This window comes from Candoia aspera, chromosome 6 (genome assembly GCF_035149785.1).
Source record: "Candoia aspera isolate rCanAsp1 chromosome 6, rCanAsp1.hap2, whole genome shotgun sequence".
Taxonomy (NCBI): Eukaryota; Metazoa; Chordata; class Lepidosauria; order Squamata; family Boidae; genus Candoia; species Candoia aspera.
The window spans coordinates 5,240,457-5,262,204 of NC_086158.1; the positions used below are offsets into that span (position 1 = coordinate 5,240,457).

At 43.1% G+C, this 21,748-nt stretch overlaps 2 protein-coding genes across 3 annotated transcripts in view; one reads left to right on the forward strand and one right to left on the reverse strand.

Annotated features, from left to right (window-relative positions):
• Window positions 1-21,748, reverse strand: part of ABCC5 (ATP binding cassette subfamily C member 5) — a 528,771-nt gene that overhangs the window by 140,458 nt on the left and 366,565 nt on the right. The gene's annotated exons all lie outside the window — the stretch shown is intronic.
• DVL3 (dishevelled segment polarity protein 3) overlaps window positions 1-21,748 on the forward strand; it is a 51,440-nt gene that overhangs the window by 8,679 nt on the left and 21,013 nt on the right. For both annotated transcript variants that reach the window (XM_063306319.1, XM_063306320.1), the window contains exons 2-3: window positions 12,944-13,013; window positions 20,561-20,682. In XM_063306319.1, the coding sequence (XP_063162389.1) occupies window positions 12,944-13,013; window positions 20,561-20,682 (192 nt within the window). The remainder of the gene's footprint in view (window positions 1-12,943; window positions 13,014-20,560; window positions 20,683-21,748) is intronic.

Genomic DNA, 21,748 nt, shown 5'->3' on the forward strand with positions numbered 1-21,748 from the left:
ACCATTCGTTTAGCAACAGTTCAGACTTAGGATGGTGCTGAAAAAATCTACTTAGGACCGGTCCTCGCACTTAGAACCGTTGCAGTGTCCCCACAGTCATGTGATCGCAATTCGTGCTCTTGGCACCTGGCTAGCATTTATGACCGTCACAGTGTCATGTGATCGCCATTTTCAACCTTTCCAGCCGGCTTCCAGCAAGCAAAATTAGTGGGGGACCGCATTATTCACTTAATGACCACGTGATTTGCTTAATGGCTGCTGTGATCCGCTTTGTTGAACATCTGCCACAAAAAAGGTCGTAATATGGGGTCATATTTGCTTAATGACCACTCTGCTTAGTGACTGAAATTCCAGTCCCAATTGTGGTCATTAAGTTAGGACTACCAGTACAATCTAAACCCATCCTTTGATACTTTACTTCCTGGATTACCTTAAACTTCTTCCCGTAAATTATTTTGTGCCCTGACTTGACTAGAGGCAAAAGTCCTTTTTCTGGGCACAGTGCAACTCATTTCTCCTCAAAAGAGTTCCCTTCTCCGTATCTTGTGAACAGCAGATCCTGTGATTCAGCATAGGTTCTAATTGGCCTCTTGTTCTTCATGGCATTTTCATTAAGAAAAAGGCTAACGATGTGTAAAACGATGCAACAGATGGAATTTTCTTCCTGCTCAGTAAGATCATTAAGCGAGGGAGGAGCAGGAAAAAAGTTGAAGTGTTTATTGTTGTGTGTGCTTACTTCTGATAGCATCTCCTCCCTCAAGGGAGAAGCTTGGCTTGGGGGCCCTTATATTTCAGTCCATATTTTCTGCAACATATACCAAAGACTTCAGTTGTCAGAGTCCGCTTGCAAATATGCAACACTTGATTAAAAAACAAAACAAAAACAGGATCCGACTTTTCGAGGCCAGTTCAACGGGCTGTGAATTTTGCCTGTTGCAGAGGCGGATGCAAGACCATGAATCTTGGGTGGGTGGGTGGAAATGAGAAATGTTTACACTAAAGCATTTTTGCATGCAAGAACCCAATTATGTGGAATAGAGACTCACTTGGGTGGCCATTTGCTCTTTCCTTAGTGTAAGGCCATTTTGAAAATGGACATTTGGAGAGTGGCTTAAAGAGCACATTAATATAAATATCCACTCAATTATACCTGCCATCCGTGTATCTTCTGGTAACCAGCAATTTGCTTTCCTTGGTGGGGGGCTGAATTTTAATTTGAAAGGTCAGAAATTCGTGTAAAAAACAAATTTGAAACAAGTTATATGATAGGATAGGCAACTTGCAGGAGATATACTGTATGTCCCCCTGACTGGGTAGAACATGGAGGTTTAAGGGCCCAAGAGAGTGCCTTCAGTGTTTAAGGCGTACAGTACCACCTTTCAAAAACCGTGTGAAACTATCAAGCTTTGGGGTTTAAAGGAGCAAAATGGGTGTCTTAAATCTCTGCAAGGTCCCAAAGCACCATTTTTGCTCTTTCTCCTAGTATCAAGAGAAGGGTTACATGTTTCACTCCAGACCACTGGTAGAGCCCCAGGCAGAGCATAAAATGTGGTTTGGTCTCCATGATGAAAGCAGTTTTTGTTTATGTGGACATAGTTGGGGGTGAAAGGAGCGGGCACAGGTCTATCATCCAGTCTTACTCAAGGCCTGGGGACAGAATCAGGTCTTAAGGACTCATTTAAGTAGGGCCAGGGTTGGGGCAGTACAGATATGCTGGAGAGCAGTCCCCATGCCAAAGACGTCATATTTCTTTGGTCCCACCAGATGGCATTGTTCAGTCGATGGGACCCAGAGTGTGCCAATTCTGTCACAACTTGTAGAATGATACGCTGTTCCTCTTCTGTGCTTGGTCAGTCAAGAGACACTAGTTCTCTAACCTCTCTTTGTTGTGATTGCAGCTTAGAAGCTATAATACAGTGCACAGACACGCTAATGTGGAGATCCAGGGTATTTCAGTTGCAGATTATTTCCTCTTACAATTCATAAATCCTTGGCTATACTCCCTGGAGACTGTAATTGCGATTTTAATGTGGCAGAAGGGGAAAGGTATTCAACATATGACTCTATTAAATATATTTAACAATATCAACTGTTTATTTAATGCAATTATATTTAAATACATTGAAGCATAAATACAGAGACTCAATGTAGGTTACCGTAGTGCTTTAAGTACAGAGCTTAGATCAGGAAAAGGCACACTTGAGTCCCCACTCAACCACGCTGCTCATTGGGTTGGGTTGTTGTAGGGAGTTTCCCCTTGAGAAAGGTGGAATACAAATGTAATAACAGTACATTAAATCAAATCCCATGTAAGATTTGTCCTGGCTCCATTCACTCCTTCTTGGACTGTGGTCCAAGTGCAGCTGTTGTCTCAGAAAAAGTTATGCACTCCTGATTTGTGGCATAGGCAGGGAAGAACAATTCTTTCTTTGCCTCACTAGCTTTGGATCTAGTGATTACTACCAGGGTCTTTTCTGAATGTTGTGTAGCTGCTCCCTTCACTACCTAGTTTGTATTTAGGGATATGTGTCTGAGTTACGAAAGTGCCCACAGGACACCTTGGAGCAGGCATGGGAGCAGTATAAACATCCCCCTAACTCAAAAACCTATTTTCCTGGGATCATGTGGCTACTCTGCAAGCCCAAGAAAAGATGGGGCTTCTTAAAGAAGCCCCTGGCCAGTGCAGTGCATCCCCCCCCCCCCACAAGCACCTTTTCAGCTTTAATTCCTAAGTAGTGGATATCCCTTGGTGTATTCTGGGCTCAGACTCATTTCATTTCCATCATTTATTTTCTACATTCTGCTCCTGGACGTTGCTCTGGTGCTTTGTAGGTGGGCCTATCATTAGAACCTGTGTGTGTATAGTGTGTGTGTGTGTTTGTGTGTGTGATGAACCTTAAAATAAAATGCTAAGGAGAAACTGATAGGTTCTTGAGAGTCTGGTTTGGAAAGATGAGGTGGAAATTATTCTTTCTGCCTGAGATGGCAGAGATTAGAAATGCCCCAAGCACATAGGCAAGAAGATCACCAAAGAGGTTGCAAAAAGTGCCAGTTGTTGTTTATTCCTTTAGTCGCTTCCGACTCTTTGTGACTTCATGGACCAGCCCACGCCAGAGCTTCCTGTCGGTCGTCAACACCCCCAGCTCCCCCAGGGACAAGTCCGTCACCTCTAGAATATCATCCATCCACCTTGCCCTTGGTCGGCCCCTCTTCCTTTTGCCCTCCACTCTCCCCAGCATCAGCATCTTCTCCAGGGTGTCCTGTCTTCTCATTATGTGGCCAAAGTATTTCAGTTTTGCCTTGAATATCATGCCCTCAAGTGAGCAGTCTGGCTTTATTTCCTGGAGTGTGGACTGGTTTGATCTTCTTGCAGTCCAAGGCACGCTCAGAATTTTCCTCCAACACCACAGTTCCAAAGCATCGATCTTCCTTCTCTCAGCCTTCCTTATGGTCCAGCTCTCGCAGCCATATGTTACTATGGGGAACACCATTGCTTTAACTATGCGGACCTTTGTTGTCAGTTAGGTGGCAAGAAACACCACGTATAGTTTTTTTTTATTTTTTTATCGTATGGCATAGCAGTTCGGTATTCATGCTGCTTTTTCTTGCTGGGAAATCTTTGTGAGGTCCAGCAGACCAAATGTAGATATTGTACCAATACAAGAAGTATTTGGATCAATATGGCAGGAGTAGAAGGCCAATTTTAAAGGCCATATAGATTATAAGATGCATCATGGAAAAGTCAAAAGGGATGGGTCAGGGTATTGTATCAATCCAGAAATTGGGTTAATTCAGTGACCAAGTTGAGTGTTGTTATGTGAACCCAGCTAGTATGTAGTGATGGCTCCTGATTTGGAAGGCTTTGAAAGAGGGTTAAATAAACTTCTGGAGGTTGTTGTGTAATGGCTCTTCATAATGGCCATATATTACTTCCGGGATCAGAAATGGTGGGTTTCAAGCCCACTTCCTGAATAACATGACTAGGAAGACCATCTTGCATCTTGCTTGTGGGTTTTCCAGATTGGCCTGTGCAGGAACACAATGTTGGACCAGATAGAACGTTGGACCCGCTCATCTAACTTGGAACTTCTTACCATCTTAAACCTGTGTTGCACACATACTGAACTACAATGCTTGTGTCCCTTTAGTGCAGTGTTTCTCGACCTCGGCCACTTTAAGATGGGTGGACTTCAACTCCTTGCTGACTGGGGAATTCTGGGAGTTGAAGTCCACCCAACTTAAAGTGGCCGAGGTCGAGAAACACTGCTCTAGGGCCTATATTTGGAATGGCAAAGATCCAAACAGGCTAGCATGCTGGGATGTGTGTGTTTGGCAAAATAATTTTCTCTCATAACCTGCCAGTTTTGATTTTCAAGCAGCCGTTTCCGTCCTGAAGCTTCTGCAAATTCACTTCATTGTTCCTTTGGCGTTATTTTGTCCTCTTGAGAGAGGATACTTCTAAACTAATAGCCACTTACTGGCTTTCAGTGAAATCTTTATGATTTGAAACTGAAATGGGATCAGTCCTCGTTCAGTAGAACTTTGGAAGGAAGAAGATGCGAAATCCATGCACACTTTTGTTTTCTTCAACTTTTTTTTTCCCCCCTAACCCAGGTTTCCCATTTCTGGCTGGTTTGGTAGTTTGGCTTGTCAGAAGGAAAATGTGCTATTTGTTCAGTTGGGGTGTTCAGAGCTAGAAGTGGGAGCACCATGGTGTGAATCTGGAGGGGTGGAGTAGAGAGAGAGGCCTGGTACCTCCAGGCTGGGCTTTTCAGGTTCAGTACCTTCTGTTCTGTTCACAGATGTTTTCAAGGGATCCAGATGATTGTGTCTTTCATGTGAAAGCTTTCTACATTCCCTACGTTTTTTTTTCTTTCTGAAAAAAAAAGGTCCATTTAAGTCTGAGGAGCTGTATTTTGATTGGCAGGACCAAAAGGCCCTTCTGTGGATATTGGACTAGATATGCTTCATTCTGAAGATTCCCTTTTCAGGAAGAGAAATAATGAGGTGCTCCATCAGCTTCTGCTGGCAAGATAAAACTTGCAGCTGGACCAGCTTGGAATCTTTTACCTTTGTCTGGTCAACGGACCTACAGTTTCTGTCTGTTCCCTTCAGTTTCCGTTAACACCCCTTGCGACAAACACTTCAGATGGAGAAACAGGGAAATAGAGAGGCCTCTGGCTAGCTGCTGTGTGTGGTGGGGTTTTAAAAAAAGTATTAAGGGCTGTGTTGCATTTCTAGCAAATGGCTCTTAAAGGAAGAAAACAGACTGTCTTTGGAATTTTTGGTGCAAGCTACATCTAGTAGCTCTTGGTTGTGTCTCGGATTTAGGAGGCACATGATGCTGTACAGAAAATGTATATCAGTCACAGAAGGTGTAGCCAACTATAAGGTTGGGTCATCTCAGCTGACAATAAGTGTGGTATAAGTCCAATAAATTAATAATAACTGTTATTTTAGCTTAGTTTTCCTGTTTGAAGAAGATCCGTCTTAGGTGGAGGATCTAAGCTGAGGGCAATGGGCAGTAGTGTTTTGGGATCTGTATTTTATAAAATGTGAAGGGTAGGTTTCAGGTTGAGTTCAACCTTGGTAACTGTGTGGACACATCCTTGCTGTTTTCTTGGCAATACTATGGAGGTGGTTCACCATTGTCCCATTTTGGGTCTTTGTTTTGGCTTCCCAGTCTAGCCTATAGCCCTGGATTTTAGGGTCTCAAATACTAACTGGATGCAGTCCTTTTTCGCTTTCAAGCACAGCACATCAAGCCCATACCTGCCATTTATTTTTGTTCTTTGCAAGTTGGGTCAGAAAATCCTCTGCAATTGGCCAACAGTTGATGTATCTGTCATCAAAGCTTGGATGGGAAGTCAACCCCGATTTAAAAAAAGAACACTGCACACTGACTGGTGCTTTCTTTTCCGTAGCACTTTCAGGATAGCATGTAATCAGCACAAGTATAAACGTGTCCAGTGTTTGGAATTGGATGCAAAATTTAGGATTGAGTGTCTAGCACTTGCAGGCTTTTAAAGTATGTGAGTAACGCTTGATGGAACATTGGACGCCAGCAAGCACAGTAGGATTTCAAATACAGTAGTCCGGGATTCACTTCATAACTTGCAGAACAGGAGTAAAATATAAACTCAGGAAGCATCTGTTATGCAAAACATTTGGCTCCTGTTGAAGCAGAAATTGTGTAACCAAGAGATGGTCTAAATTTCCTTTGTTTCCATACCATGTGGATCAGAAATGCCCTTATTTCTCAGGAGTGAAGGAACAGCACAGCATGACCAAGACATTGCAGTCATAAAATAGTTCTGATATCATAGTGTGGAAATGGGCATTTTGTTGAAACCATTTTAATTCAAACACAACCTGACCCATTAAATTGCAGTTCTAGTCTCCCAACATACTTCCAATCCAGTCTGTCCTACCCTCCCTCCCCCCTTTTTTAAGAAAATGGCTTTTGGGAAATAATAGAATCTGTGTTTATGTGGAAGAGAAAGAGTAAGACATGAACCAATTGTTAAAGACTGTAGCAGAGAGTTAGAATCTCTTGACAGTGAAACCTTTAGGTTTTACAGAAATGGTTTGTAGCTAAATAGCAGTCTGGTTAGGATAAGGATATATGCTTATCCAAATAGTGGATTTGGAGAATATGTTTCTGGGAGTCTGCATGTCCCTGACCTGAAAGATATAATAGACAATTAACCAACTTTGTCAGTTGACATGTAAAACACTACCTCCCATTGATTAAATCTTGTTCCTTCTTATCTTGTGTGAAAGGTGAAAGGTCCCCTGTACAAGCACTGAGTCACGTCTGACCCTTTGGGGGGAGACTGCTTTTGCGACTGTTTTCTTGGCAGACTATATGGGGTGGTTTGCCATTGCCTTCTCCTTCTTATATTCCATTTCGATAACCCTATACTGTGGACACCCACATCACACCAAGCTTTTTAACATCTAAACAGCGGGCCTTCTCTGCAGTAGCTCCCCCCCTCTGGAACATCCTGCCTCCAGAGGTGTGGTTTGCCCCATCGCTCCTGGCATTCCGGAGGAATTTGAAGACCTGGCTGTGCCACCTGGCTTGGGGTGGGGAGAATATTCATGCTTGGGGTCGGCTAGTGCCCTAAAGTACCCCTCCCATGCAAGGACTGAAAGAGATCATAGCCATCTGGACTTTATTTTTATCTATATTTATTAGCTATCTGTAATTGTTTCCTATGGTGAAAGGTGAAAGGTCCCCTGTGCAAGCACCGAGTCATGTCTGATAGTGCACTTTTATATATTGTAATTTTATTCTATATTTATTGTTGAATACTTCGTTGTAAACCGCCCAGAGTCCCTCTGGTGGGAGGAGATGGAAGGTGACAAATTTGATAGATAGATAGATAGATAGATAGATAGATAGATAGATAGATAAAGCTAGAGGTTGTGTTTATCTCTTTTCGTATTGGTTCTTCTCCTGATAGCGTGATAAATTGGCCAGGCGTGGAAAGAGGTGGTGGTGGTGGTGATGGTTATAATGTTTTGTTATTCACACTTAGAGGAATGGCTGATTATGAACAATTAAAGCTGTATTTAACAGCACTCTATGAACAACTGGTAAAGGATGTAAGTTGCTGCTATTTTAACATCTACAAAACCATATGTCTGATTACAGAATGATAGTTTACTGATAGTTTATCAGGGCCAACAATGACTCCCCCTCATTTATTTTTCTTTCCCTCTTTTTACTCTTTCAACTAAAGTTCCTCTTGTCTTCTTTCCTTCCACCCCTCTCTCTCCAAGTTCCCTGAGCTTTCTGTCCCAGCTTCCTTGTAACAAGCTGTCTTTCCTTACATTCCACAAAACACAGTTGCTCTGTTTGCAGTACAAGCGAAGACAAAATAAGCAAACAGGCCACAGTATGGTTTACTATGATTGCCTGGTACATGCAAAACACTGAACATCAAACTATCCTAGCCCCCTCTAGCCTAGACTAGCATGTTGTGTGAACTCAGGCTGAAGTCTGATAGATGCCAGTGGCTCTCAACCGGAGACCATATAGCCCCCTGGGGGCCCTAGGATATTTTAAAGGAGCCACCAGTGAAAAACATGTAATGGGGGCCACGACACATGTTGAGGGGCCACAGAAAAGCAAAGTGTGTTGTACTGCAATTTTTTTTTGTCCATTCAATTCTGTGCAATTCTTGGAGACTGCCTGGGCAAGTCCCTGCAATTTTCTTGGGAAGGTTTTTTGGAAGTGGTTTGCCATTGCCTCCTTCCTAGGGCTGAGAGAAAGTGGCTGGCCCAAGGTCGCCCAGCTGGCTTTGTGCCCAAGGCAGGACTAGAACTCATAGTCTCCCGCTTTCTAGCCTGGGGCCTTAACCACTAGACCAGACTGGCTCTCTATACTGCAAATACTGACTTGTTAATGCCGGAAAATGTACCAGTTACTGTCCCATGTCCGTATCTGGTGATGGGACCTGGACAGAGGGGCCACAGGGGAAAAACAAGGTTGGAACTTGTTTGCCATGGGTGAAAACTGGTTGCGAAACAGGTTTAAACCCAACTGACAGTGATTCTTCCTCTGTGTGAACAGGATTTTTTTTTTCATCCAGAGTGCATTTCATTGCAAACAGCACTTGGCTATGGTGTGTTATTTGTCTATAAATGGGGCAGAGGAGTGCATCAAGTTAAACAGGAACCAGATCTGTTCTGGGTGTTTGTTTGGATATCTGTCCTTGTGGGCTGAATGTGAGGCTCTTCCTTGCTGGATTGGGGGGACATATGGTCATCTATCTCCCACACCATTTGGTCTGAAACAGGATAAAAGTAAGTTGAGCTTGATTCTTGGTGTCTTCATGGACACATCCACGTAGATTTCTTGGCTGCAGAGCAGAAGTCGTTTGCTGTAGCTTTTCTTTGTGGCTGTTTTTTCCAACCTCCCAGTCTCTTCTGCGGCCTTGGCGTAGCCTGCTGGTCTCCCATCTAAGAACTAACCACATCCTACCCTGCCTGGCTTTTCTGGATTAACCAAGGTGGGCTGTTTAAGTGTTGGGAAAAACAGGTTGTGAGATGGGTACATGAGGTAATGCTTACTCTTGCATTCTCTGAGATGGATGGCTAATAGGAATGCTGTGCCATTTGTGGTTTCTTTTGTAGGAATAGGCTAGCCCGCCCTTTCTCAACCGTTTGACCCTGGAGGAACCCTTGAAATATTTTCAGGCCTCGGGGAACCCCTGAGGGTTCATTCAGGCTCAAACATAGGCCAGGAGTTACAAAATCATTATATTCGTTTCATGGGTGGGCCTGTATATATGCACTAACAGTGTTCTTAAACTGAAAATAAAGAATGAAACTTCCCTCCTTAATGTGAAGTTCCCCGAATTTGAAATAAAATTTTAATGAATTGTGATCTCCCAAGGAACCCCTAGTGACCTCTCGTGGAACCCTAGGGTGCCACAGAACCCTAGTTGAGAAAACCTGGGCTAGCCTATCCTAAACGTTGCTTGTTTTGTTACTAAGTCATCTCACTGGTCAAAAAGAAAAGGTCTTTGGCTGATGAAAAGGGATCTGGGAATAGACTGGTGGATTTCTTGCCCTGGGAAGTGACACTTAAGCTATGATGTTGGTTTTCAAAAACTGTATCTACCAGGAGAATATAGCTTTGAAGCTGGGCACGAATCATGACCAAACTGGCTCTCTTTTTTCTGAGGGCAGCCAGCATCTAGATGTCCTGTTGGTCAGAGTTGTTGTATTTGCCATTTCTGGAAGGAAGCCCCAGAGTTGCGCTCAAATAAATTATGCAGATAAGCAAGTTTACATCCATCCCATGCATGCAGTATACTAAATATGCTGATTTAGCTTTGCTGTAAGCCACGTATTTCTGTTTCAACTAAATTGGCAATAGTTTTGGAATGACGGGGTTGTGGGTTAAGTAGCTGTTTGGTGGTGATCCTTCTCCTAGGTGTGCAGGAGAAAGTGCCCAAGGCCGCTCGTTCTCCCTCCTCCCTTCTTGCCCTCCTGCAGAGCTGAGGTTCTTCCAGGAATGAGCTTTTCTGCTTGCAAAGCACATTCCACACGGCCTCAACTCCTTTTTGGCAGGAACTTTTGCCTGCTGTTTAAGTCAAAGCCAGGCCCAGTTTGACAGTCTTCTTACAAAAGCTGAAGTGGGGTGGGGTGGGATGGGATGGAGGCAAAGAAGCTATTACAGACCCTCCTCAATTGTCAGCCTGTTCTGCTCTGACCCTTCAAAAGGCCTCCTGTCTCTGGGGGAACAAAGAGGCTTTCTGTAAGCGTTTAGGCTGGAGAGCTTTGTATGGGAAGAACTGGCATTGCCATTACTGTATTCTCTTGAGTAGGGATAGCTAGTGCATTTTTTTAAAAAAAAAATCACTTTATATCCCTTCCTTTCTACCTATATGCCTTAGCTGGTTGTAGCATCTAAGTGACCTTGATTGATCTCCGAAGATAAGTAGGTTTATATCTGATTAACACTTTGGGAGGAGGCATGAGAGAATCCCAAGCTAGATTGGGGAGTTGAAGAAATGTCCCAGAAAAAGACATTAAAAAACAAAACACTTCTGTAATACTTCTAAGAAAGTTTCATAGATAGTCACTAAGCACTGAGCTTGACTTGAAAGTGCCTTTACGTTTCTACCTCTAGAGATTAATGAGCTAAAATAAAATAGAAAAAAACTGAAAGCCAGTGAAAATAGTAAAAATTATTACTGGTCCAATTCAAGAGTTGGCTGGATAGGGAAGATTATAACTGGGGAGTAGCAACTCTTGAGGGAGTACATTCTATGGCTTGCGGGGAGTTTGGATGGAGTCAAGCACCATGAGATTAGTCAAGGAGCCCTAGCAGCAAGATAGGGTTGATATTACTACAGTTTGAAAACATAGCTGGTGTTAGCATCATTGCTCAGCTTTAAATGTTTTTCATTGCAAGATCATGTTGACCAGTCCTTTCTCACCAAGGGAAGAAATGAGAGAGGCTTTTTGCTGGTGACTGTTTTGGTGTCAGTCATGCTTATACAGTCCTTTGAATGTACCAGCTTCAACTCCTACAATTCTGAGCAGTGACCATGCTGGGCTGGGGGATTCTGGGAGTTGAAGTCCATATACCTGGAGGAAGCAACTAGTACAGTATATCCTTTGGGGAAAGTCTGTGACTCAGTGCTCTTACATTATTTGAAAAGAGGCTGAAGTAAGGCCAACTTACTACACAACCACAGTTGTGTCATGCCCTTTCCCTCTTACAGGATGTTCGTAAGTGTGCAGGGAAGAAACCTGAAGGATCTTCCATCGACCTTATTGGCCAGTTGCTGTCTGCTCAGCATTAACAAAGAGGTTAATAGTCATTTCCATGCCATTTTCTGGACTTGATAAGAAGACCAAATAAGAGGATATAAAGGGCCTGTTATAACCACAACATTTTAATGATTTAAATTTTCATTCAGAGATGGTGGTTTCTAATATGCTTAGCAATGGTCATTGTAAGCTGTTATTCCAACCCCAATTTAGTTTTGGGGAAGGGTTTATAAAAAGGCTTTTCAATAGTGACTTGTTTACTTATATATAAATTGTGACCTACAGGTAGTCCTCGCTTAACAACCACAATTGGGACCACAATTTTGGTTGCTAAGTGAAGTGGTCATTAAGCGAATCTGACCTGATTTTACGACCTTTTTGTGGTGGTCGTTAAGCGAATCACTGCAAGTCTTAAATGAAGTATGTGGTTGTTAAGCAAATCATAAAGTTCTTCATTGATTTTGCTTGCCAGGAGCTGGCCAGGAAGGTAGAAAATGGTGATCATGTGACCATAGTATGGTGTGACAGTCATAAATGCTGTTGCTGGGTGTGGGAAGAAGGGGTATGTGAGAGGCACGGATTGGGTAGGGTGCAAGGGGGTGCCAGTGAGAGGCACGGCGCGGGTCAGGGAGGAGGTGTGAGGGCGTGACGGGGTGTGCGAGAGGTGCAGTGGGGATCGGGGAGGGTCTGTACTTTCCTGAGTAACTTTGGGGCTGTCTTTGCATTTGCTTCTTAATCTTTCTGTCCCTAATTCTGACTTCATTCAGGTAGCTAGATTGGCCTTTGAAGATCATCTTGCATGTGTTCCAGCTGTTTTGGGATAAAGAGTTTTGGAGTATCCAAGGATTTGGGCCATGATGGATGTTTATGAGTCAGCCTGGCAATATTGCTTTACGTTCAGAAGAAACGTGCTGAGGTTTATGTTTTCATGTTGTAGAATTGGAGGCCGTTTGGTTAATCAACTTAACCAGGTGAGCTCCTGTTCCATGAAGATACAGTATTTGGCAAACAGTTTGTCTTGAAAGCAGTGATTCTCAGCCTTGGCAGCCTGAAGATGTGTGGACTTCAACTCCCAGAAGTTGGCTGGGGAATTCTGGGAATTGAAGTCCACACATCTTCAGGCTGCCAAGGCTGAGAATCACTCCTCTAAAGGGTTTCATAAAAAAAAAAAGTTTCTAGCTCATACGCTACTAGCAGCAATATTTGGTATTTTCAAACCAAGGAAAATATATCATCATACATTTCTAATTGTAGGAGTGATGTTGAAGGAGTGATGTTGTTATAAGTGGACTCCTGATACAGGAAGGCTCATAGAATATTAGATCTTTCTGCTCGGCACAAGCGTCTGTCTCCCTTATCTTGTGTCATCCTATTCCAAAGTTTTATTTATTTCGTATGCTGCCCAACTCCCAACAAATCAAAATCCAAAAGCACACAGCTTTTGTACCTTATTTTTGTTGGGAAATTTTGGGCTTCTGACTCCTACTTGGGGGTTGTAACTCTGAAGCACAGGAAATAATAATGCTTCTGCATTATCGATCCTCCCTGTTAAGAATTATCCGTAGGATGTTTTGATTCTGAAGGCCCCAGCCATGGTGTGTGCAATACCTATCCCTTTTCATTTCGCTTTGTCTCTTTTTAAAAACAGGGTTGTGAAAGAGGAAATTTCAGATGACAATGCAAAGCTTCCCTGTTTCAATGGGCGAGTGGTGTCTTGGGTAAGTAGCATTTTTGATGCAATATCTTTTTGCTCTTCTGAGGCTCAGTGGTTTTGATCCCACTTGGCATGCCCCATTCACAGTTTTTCTTCCCTGACCTGGAGGTTGCTCCATTTAAGATGGGGTATGTGCTGTTTTTGCCTCTGTCCCTTGGCATGGGGAGAAAGGAGGAAAAGGCTATAGCAGCACACCTTTGCCTCGGGTACAGAAGAAGCAACCCATCTGTTTTCCTATCCAGTGGCTGACTGGCTCTGCAGGTTGCAGAAATGCAGCAGCATGTTGGACTGGTTACTTAACCTTGTTTGCTTGAAGTTAAATGTGACCCAATGACAGCAGTAGGAGGACCGAAGTTGATTGAATGGGTGGGAGAAAACATATGGCAGTACGTGTGGTGGGAGAGGTAAATTTTGTATGGATTCTTGGTTCTGCACCCAGTCCTTCATAGGATGAAAGCCTGCTGTGTTTCACCATATCTAAAAAGAGGTTTGTCTGCTGCTTCCCAGTGAATTGCTTGATTTGTTGGTATCTGCTGATTTGAAATATTGAAATAAACTGGCTGGGGATCACCTTTCCTGCTCTGCTTCGCTCAGTCCAGAGTCCAAAATCCAGAAAAGCCTTTTTTTTTTTTACTTCCTCTTGGAATCCAGGTTGCAAGATGAAAGTTCACTAGATAAGACAATGACATTATTCTGCATTTATGTTACAGAAGTACCTTCCACTGTGTTCAGCTTTCAGCCAAACTAGTGTTATTAAAACTGCATTGAAGGAAGGAGAAATTCAAAAAGAAGTGAGTGGGTGTGACTGATTTGGAGCTAGCAAAATCCGATCCCAAATCCACATGGAGAGGATTTCAGTTTAGACTAGCTCAGTCTTCTTTTTCCTTTTCCACTTTCTTTAGCACAGACAACAGCTCACTGTTTGTGGACCCACTGGAGGATTTCCCTCCTGGCTGTGGCCAGTCAGGGGTGCTAAGCTAGAATGGTACAGAGATGTGCTTTCTCATCTCTCTGCCATATACCCTTCAAGGAAGTGTTACCAAAGCTGTGGTTGCTGAGCCACTACCTGTGAACAGGGCACCGCTTGCAGTCTCCAGTTGGCTTGTAATTTTTGGGAAGTCAGATGACCCAGGTCAGAGGAGAGGCACTGGACAACTTTCTTCACCTCCTTTGGCAGAGAAAACTCCAGGCCTGCTTCAGTGGCTTTTGTGGGTCTTACCCGTACCTGAAGGCCCAAGTCCAGCCTGCACTCCAGGGGCCCTTGAGGCAGTTTTGGGAACCCCAACTGGGTGTCAGCCTCCTGGGACAAACCTATCCCATCGACCATCAACCTAGTAAGAAGGAAGAAGGTGGGAAGTACCATCTGGGAGTGCTCTGATCAAAACAGCCCACCGGAGAGAGGAAGCAGGGCTTATCCATGCCCTCTCTTTCTTTCTGCTCCTCAGATGCCTCCTCCCCTAATCCACACCACAGAGGGTGAGTAACAACTGATCTCCATGGGGAAGGGCAGATGGAGTGAGATGGAGTGAGACTTAGATTCTCTCCTCAATTGGTATCCAATTCAGACTCTGCCCATCAGAACCAATAGGTAGAGAGGAAGGGGAGCTATTCCTAGATGAGAAAAATGACCATTAGTCGTGTCATGAGTACTGATGGTGAGCGGGAGGGGGCCCCTATCCAGGGGGAAAAACGCATGCGTAGTTTAGAGGCTTTGAACTTTCTTTCAAAGAAACTCAGAGCAGACCTGCCTTAAGTCTTGGGTTAATCTGTGCGGGTTTCCCACACTCTTTCAGTTTGGCAGGATTTTCTGTCTACTAGAGTAGTTCAATAAACACTAGAGACCAAGATACCATCTCAGTGTGGTTCTTCGCTCTAAGATAGGACAAGTCAGTTTCCATTTGCTCCAGACTTTTTCAGAAGCCAGACTCTTCCCAATGCTCAGAAAAGTCGACAAGACCTTAGGCCTGAAGGATCCAGAACCTCTGAGTCTGTCTGATTGCCTGATGGACTCCCTGGTGGCAGTGGCTGACAGTACCACCACATGCTTCCTATTTCCTGACATTTTGAACAAGGACCTTGAGTCCAAGTAAGAATCTGTAGGAGTGGCAAAGTGATGGAACTCCTTTGCCCCAAGAATAACGTTTTCCACAGCCTTTGCCAATAGCAGTCACTGTTGGGGTGGCACTAGTGATAGAAGTGGGGAGATTGGAATTGGGAATTCTGCCAGACAGCCCAAGAGGCCAGGGGCTGGCTGGAATTGACCTCAGGCATGTTGGTGGACTGATTTGTTGATTGCTCTAAGGAGAATGAATACAGTTTACTCGCTGTCCTTGCAGCTTTAAGTCTTAAGGCCCTTGGACACATGAGCCTCCCCTCCCCCGTTCCTTTAAGCAGAGTTATAACTCTGCTTTTAGCGGCCTTCCCTCTGCGATGAATCATCGGTTAGTGATGACTTAGCAGTTGTACAAAGTCTTTGGCATGGGTGAGTGTTGCAACAGCAGGGAGAATAGGAAGCTCCTGAGACATAACTGGCAATTAAACATTCTGCTGTTAATCCCTGCTCGCCCTATGAATGTTTTCTTTTTCTTGGGTGATTTTTTAAAAAAGAACTGTTAGTGTTTGATGGCACAGTGCAGTGAAGAATACCAAGTCTTAAGTCCATGCCAGTCAAAAGCAACATACTAAAACAATGAAAAGCTGTAGAGTCTGAAAGGGGTGTTAAGGTATCTTCAGGATGAAACTTCTTACGTGCAGCATGGTAGCGGAAAGAATAAGAGGATAAGAAGGCATCTGAGAATAAAATCCATCTTGCTTGGCATCAAGCATTCCTTAATATTCTTTCCTTGCATGGATGACTTTAGAGTTTGAGTAGGAATGTACAGGAAGAAGCAGATATTTTATTTGTTTATGTGTTTCTTAGATTTACATCCCACCTTTTTGTTCAGGAGCTTAAAAGGCAGACAAGCATTCCTTTTGCCCGTTTTTCCTCACAGCAACAACCCTGTGAAGAGGTTGGGCTGAGTGAGAGAGGGACTGGCAGTCTAGAGCTTCTGCTGTTGAGCGGGACTTGAACCTGGGTCTCCCTGATGCCAGTTCAGCACTTAACCACTACATCACTCTGGCACTAGCTTATTTTGCTTGCTTGCTTATTTATGCATGCATGCAGGTATGCATGCAGTTTATCCGCATATACGCATGCAATTTTTACACTGCTTCAATCCTGGGGGAGTCCAAGTAGTTAACGTCAGAACTTTTGCCCCTCCCCCCACAAATAGTACCATCACCATCATAATGTGTTGATTTGTTGTAATCGTTATATATATAAAAAACCCTGATATAGATGTATCTTGCTGGGGAGGGTATTCCAAAGTGAGCGGACTGCCACTGAAAAGGCCCACTCTCGGGCCACTACTTGCCGCCCCTCCAAGTAAGTTCTCCAGAGATGACCTTCGGCTATGGGTAGGACAGACACCCTTGTTACAAGCCAGGAATAGCTTTATAGGATAAAACCAGCACCTTCAGTTGGGGTCAGAAGTTAAGTGGGAACCAACGGAGGTCATGAAGAACTGCCATGATCTGTTCATACTGTATTACTTGGTTCCAAACAGTACTCCTATACTAACTGAAGCATCTGAACTGTCTTCAAGGGTGGCCACAAGTAAACTATTCCAACGTATAGCAATCTACATGTGAAGTTACTACGGCATTGATTAGGATGATCTAACTAGAGCTGCAGCTGGTGCATTGAAAAGTGCTTTGCCCCACAAGGACTACCTACGTCTTTAGCGTCAAAGGTGACTCTCGAAGCGCCCCAAACCTATGAATCCGATCTTTTAGAGCAGTGTTTCTCAACCTGGGCAACTTTAAGATGTGTGGACTTCAACTCCCAGAATTCAACAGCCAGCCATTCTGGGAGTTGAAGTCCACACATCTTAAAGTTGCCCAGGTTGAAAAACATTGTTTTAGAGGGACTGAACCCCATTTCTCTAGGCAGGTAACAGCACCTTTGTCTTGCCTGGATCGAGCTTCAGTGCGTTGGCCCTTATCCAGTTCAGGCGCTGTTCCAAGATTTTCATTGCCTCACCTGGATCTGATGAAAAGGAGAGATAGTGTTAGGTGTCATTGGCATTTTATGTTAAATCTCTCAATAATCTCACTCGGTGGTTTCCTGTAGATCTTAAAGAACATGGGGGATAAACCAGAACCTTGTGGAGAGCAACAATATAAGAGATAAGAGGTTGAGCAAAAATTCCCCAGCACAGCCTCCCCACTTGAGGACTGTTCCACCCACAGTTAACTCGATGATCTCTGCAGAAGGATACCATGTTTGATAGCATTGAAAACCACTGAGAGATTCAGGAGAATGAACGGGGTTGTGTTTTCCCTGTGTCTCTTCTAGCAAAGATCATCTAAGGGTGTGATCAAAGCAGTTTTGGTACCAGACCAAGCCTCTATCCTAATAGGAATGGATGTAGAGAATCCATTTTATCCAAGAGTGGCTACGCTTGATTAATCACTGAGGTGGGTTTAGCTTTTTCTGAGTTTCTTCCATATCAAACAAATGTGATTAAGGATATCTTAAAGATTGCTATGTAGAGAGAATAAAATCCCAAAATTTAAAAAAAAAAACACCCTTACCTTAGAGTGAGAATATCCTTCATTAGGTTTAGAAGGACCAGTAATTTAAAAGGAAAAAGAAAGAGATAAAAATATGTTATAAAAATAGTTGAAAGACATAAAGACAGAGTGAATTAAATTAATCCAGCCAAGATACTAAGATATTGTCTCGATTACTGACAGACAGCTCTATGGTTTTTAGAGTGGATCAGAGCTATCTTAACATTCCAACCTCAGCCTTTTAATATGCTCAGAGGGATTTTTTTCTTAACTATGAAAGGAATCCAATTTTCTTAAGATTAATCATTTGTATTATTTCTTCAAAGGTTATGTGTACAGGTAAAAGTGGAGAAGGTAGTAAAATACTTATTTGACCTATTTTCTATTCTGATCTATTTTTCTGTTCCTTATAAGTGCAAACAGATGCTGTCTGTCTGTCTCTCTAAATGTAATGAGAGCCAGTGTGGTGCAATGGTGAAGGTGCTGGACTAGGAGGAGGGAGGCCTAGGGTCTAGTCCTCCCTTAGATATGGAAGCCAGCTGGGTGACCTTGGGCCAGTACTTCTCTCTCCGCCTAGGAGTGTAAGTGGAAAAACATCTATCTAGCCATCTCCACTGGACCAGCATGGTAGGTTATGGTCCATAACTTTCAATGATGATGCCTGCATCCTGTAACGGATTGATTCAGGCTGATAATAATTACATGATTATCACACACACACACACACACACTATTTCTTAGACCATTTGCAGTGAATTTAGACCAGGATTTCTCAACCAGGGTTCCGCGAGAGGTCACTAGGGGTTCCCTGGGAGATCATGATTTTTAACAAATTACTTCAAATTCGGGCAACTTCACATGAAAGAGGTATGTTTCATTCTTTATTTTTAGTTTAAGAACATTGTCAATGCATATATACAAGCCTACCCGTGAAACGAATATAATACTTTTGTAACTTCTGGCCTCTATATGACCCTGAATGTGCACGGGTTCCCTGAGGCCTGGAAAAGATTGCCAGGGTTCCTCCAGGGTCAAGAGGTTGAGGAAAGCTGCTGTAGAACTTTGCAACCATATTGGCTCTCTCACATCATCAGTATGAGAAAAGTAGGATCTGCCCATATTCTCTTGAAATTTTTTCCTATTTTCAGGGAACAAACCACACATAATTTTGATATCTTGACTTTCTTAATATTTTTTTTGTGGATAGTGGCATTAATAGAAGGTCTTCTCTTGCTTGTCAATTTTTGTCTTTTTACTGTCCTTTAAGGGCACCACAATATTGAGCATTTTAACTAGGAAAAGGATATTGGCAGCGGCCTATAATGAGTTCCAGACAATATTCTTACTGTTGTGTTCAGTTTGAAGTTTTTATCCCATGTTCATGAACTGCCTGACATTCAGCACATTCTAATGATCTACATGGGAGGTAGCTTTTCTGTTTCAGACATGCCATGGCTGCTCTAAAACGTTCCAGAAAGGATACCCCTGACTCCTTAAAGGCAAAGATGGGTCCAGCAACACCCCCAAACGATGTGCTTGACTTTATGCAAGGGGAGGGCATGTCAGAAGTGATCAAATGCACCTCAAGTACTTACTAATAGCTTCTTGTCTGAACTGAATGTGGGTTTATTGGCTTTCATCCAGTCCATTAACATGACTGGCATTGATTAAGCACTTCTACTGTTTCATTTGGAACTGATGAAAATAATGAGAGAGATATTGTAACTGCTGTGTTTATGGTCTGCCTTCACCCAGTTTGCTTAACCAGATCATGTAAAGATCTGGCAGTTGTTTTCAAACAACACGCTAAGCTTGGGTTGTGTTAATTTTGGTTTTATTTTGTGGTTGTGAACCCAGCCTATTCAGTTACTGTAAGTTTCAGAGTGTTGTGTAAACCTAGAAAAAGGGTTCATTCAGCAATATGTTGTGTGAAGACAATCATAGAATGGAAATTTGAATTTCTGAATAACTTTATTCAGCAATTCTTGTAGATTTTATTTAGCTTGGGGGTTAATAATGGAACACTCTGGGACCTCAAAGCATCAATATTACAGGATTGATCAGCAGTCTTACAGCACTACCATCTAGAAATGACCATCCCAGTATGAGAGAAAATTGCAAAACTGTACCACAGATGAACTTTTCAGAAGATACCTTGATTAGTAGTTGTGAAAGCTGTACAGAGATCCAGGAAAATCAATAGGATTGCACGTCTCCTGATTTATTGCAGGCAAAGGTGAGACTGCAGGGTGACTAAAACTTTTTAATTGCCAAAATTAGTCTTAAACTCTAGCTGAAAGGGATCTAGAAATCTTTAGGATTGTCTTGATCTGGTCTGCTTTTTATTACTCCCAGATGATAATTATTTTTTATTTATTTTATTTTAATATATATTAGGTATGTTCGCTGCCTTGAGTTAGTTAGTTAGTTAGTTAGTTAGTTATATATATATATATATAGGCAGGATAAAAATCTAATCATAATAATAACTTTATTGTAATGTTGTGAGTTGCCCAGAGTCATGTACATGGTACATGGGTGGTTATATAAACCGAATGACTGAGGGAGGGAGGGAGGGAGGGAGGAAGGAAGGAAGGAAGGAAGGAAGGAAGGAAGGAAGTAAGTTCTGAAAATCCTATTAGCAGACGTATGGGAGCTTGCTAATAGGATATTGGGAGAAGTGAATATTTTGCTGAGCCCTCGTTAATGCATTATGCTTGGGGTCTTTTGTTAGAAGTTGAATACGGGGGATTCTGTTCTCAGCTACAGAGGTTGAGTTACATCCTTCTTTGTTGCTTGGTGTCACTGAATATATGCATCAGGCTAATGATCGCTTCGATATTTTGCGAGAACCTTGCCTTTTCCTCTCTTCCAAAAGGAAGATTTTCTTACCTCTCCAGGTTGGCTTATCCTCTGCATCCTTTCTTCTTCCAGCTGGTGTCCGCTGAGGGATCTCATTCGGATGCTGGGTCTGTCTGTGCCGACAGTCAGCCAGAACTCCCCCCCTCCATCGAGCGAACTGGAGGAATTGGAGATTCCAGGCCCCCTTCTTTTCAGTAAGTTAAGTAGCAATTTAAGGAGAAATTTGGTTTGAGCAGAAAGTACTATGTTTTAGATCCGGAACACTTTGAGCCTGGAGATGGTGGGCATTTTTGCAATATAAGTGGCAGGGACAGTTCTCTAGGCTTGGTGGCGTAGTGGTCTGTATGGATTCATTAGCAGCACAGTGGGCTTTCCTCTTCGGATACCAAACCTGACACCAAATGTTAAGGACGCTGATTGCAAATTTGTACTTTTGTGTTGAAGAGCTCACAGCTCAGAGGTTGTGGATGTGCTTTTGGTGGTTAGAAAAAGCATTAATAGCTAACAGCTTCAATTAAAAAGGGTCTTTGGCAGCAGAAGTGGGAAGTCCCCTTGCCTGAAGATCTTGGACCGTTGAACCAGTGGCCTTTCTTTATGTGGAGTGCTTCACAGCTGCACATCTTTGTCTTCTGCTAGGAACATACAATTGGCCTCAAGCCAACTCTAGAGAATGCTGTGGGTAGATTGGTTGGGGAAGGGAGTGATGGAGTTGTGCACCTGGCAACAAATGTTCTTCTACTTTTAAGGAATATTTCCCACTTCTACCAGCCTTGGATGTTCACCTTGTAGTAATATCCAAAGGTGGTAAAAGTGGGCAGTATTTCTTTTACGATTGGACCAGCGGGAGTGAGTGGATCGGCCTGAGATTGGGGCAGTATGGAGGGGCAGCTGGACGACACTGGGGCCTTGTTAAAGATGTGGGCAGTTTGTGGCATCAGTGAAGTAAGGTCACCTCTGAGTTGAGTTCAACTCCTGGTGGCTTTGTACTCACTCCATACAACATTATGGCAACAGTAGAGATATGGTTTGACATTTCCTTCCTCAGGGAAGTTTTTCAACTTCCTAGTCTGGCCTACAATATCAGGATTTCCAAGTGATGTCCCATCCAAGTACTGACCAGGCCTGCTTAGCTGTGGAACGCAAAGATGGGCAGTCAGGGGCTGTCACCTGCTGAGAATGGCATCAGTCCCAGGCTAATTATTAATGTGCAAAAAGTAGCATGTGCTGCTACCTGTTCTGGATCATCCCACTTCAAGAATT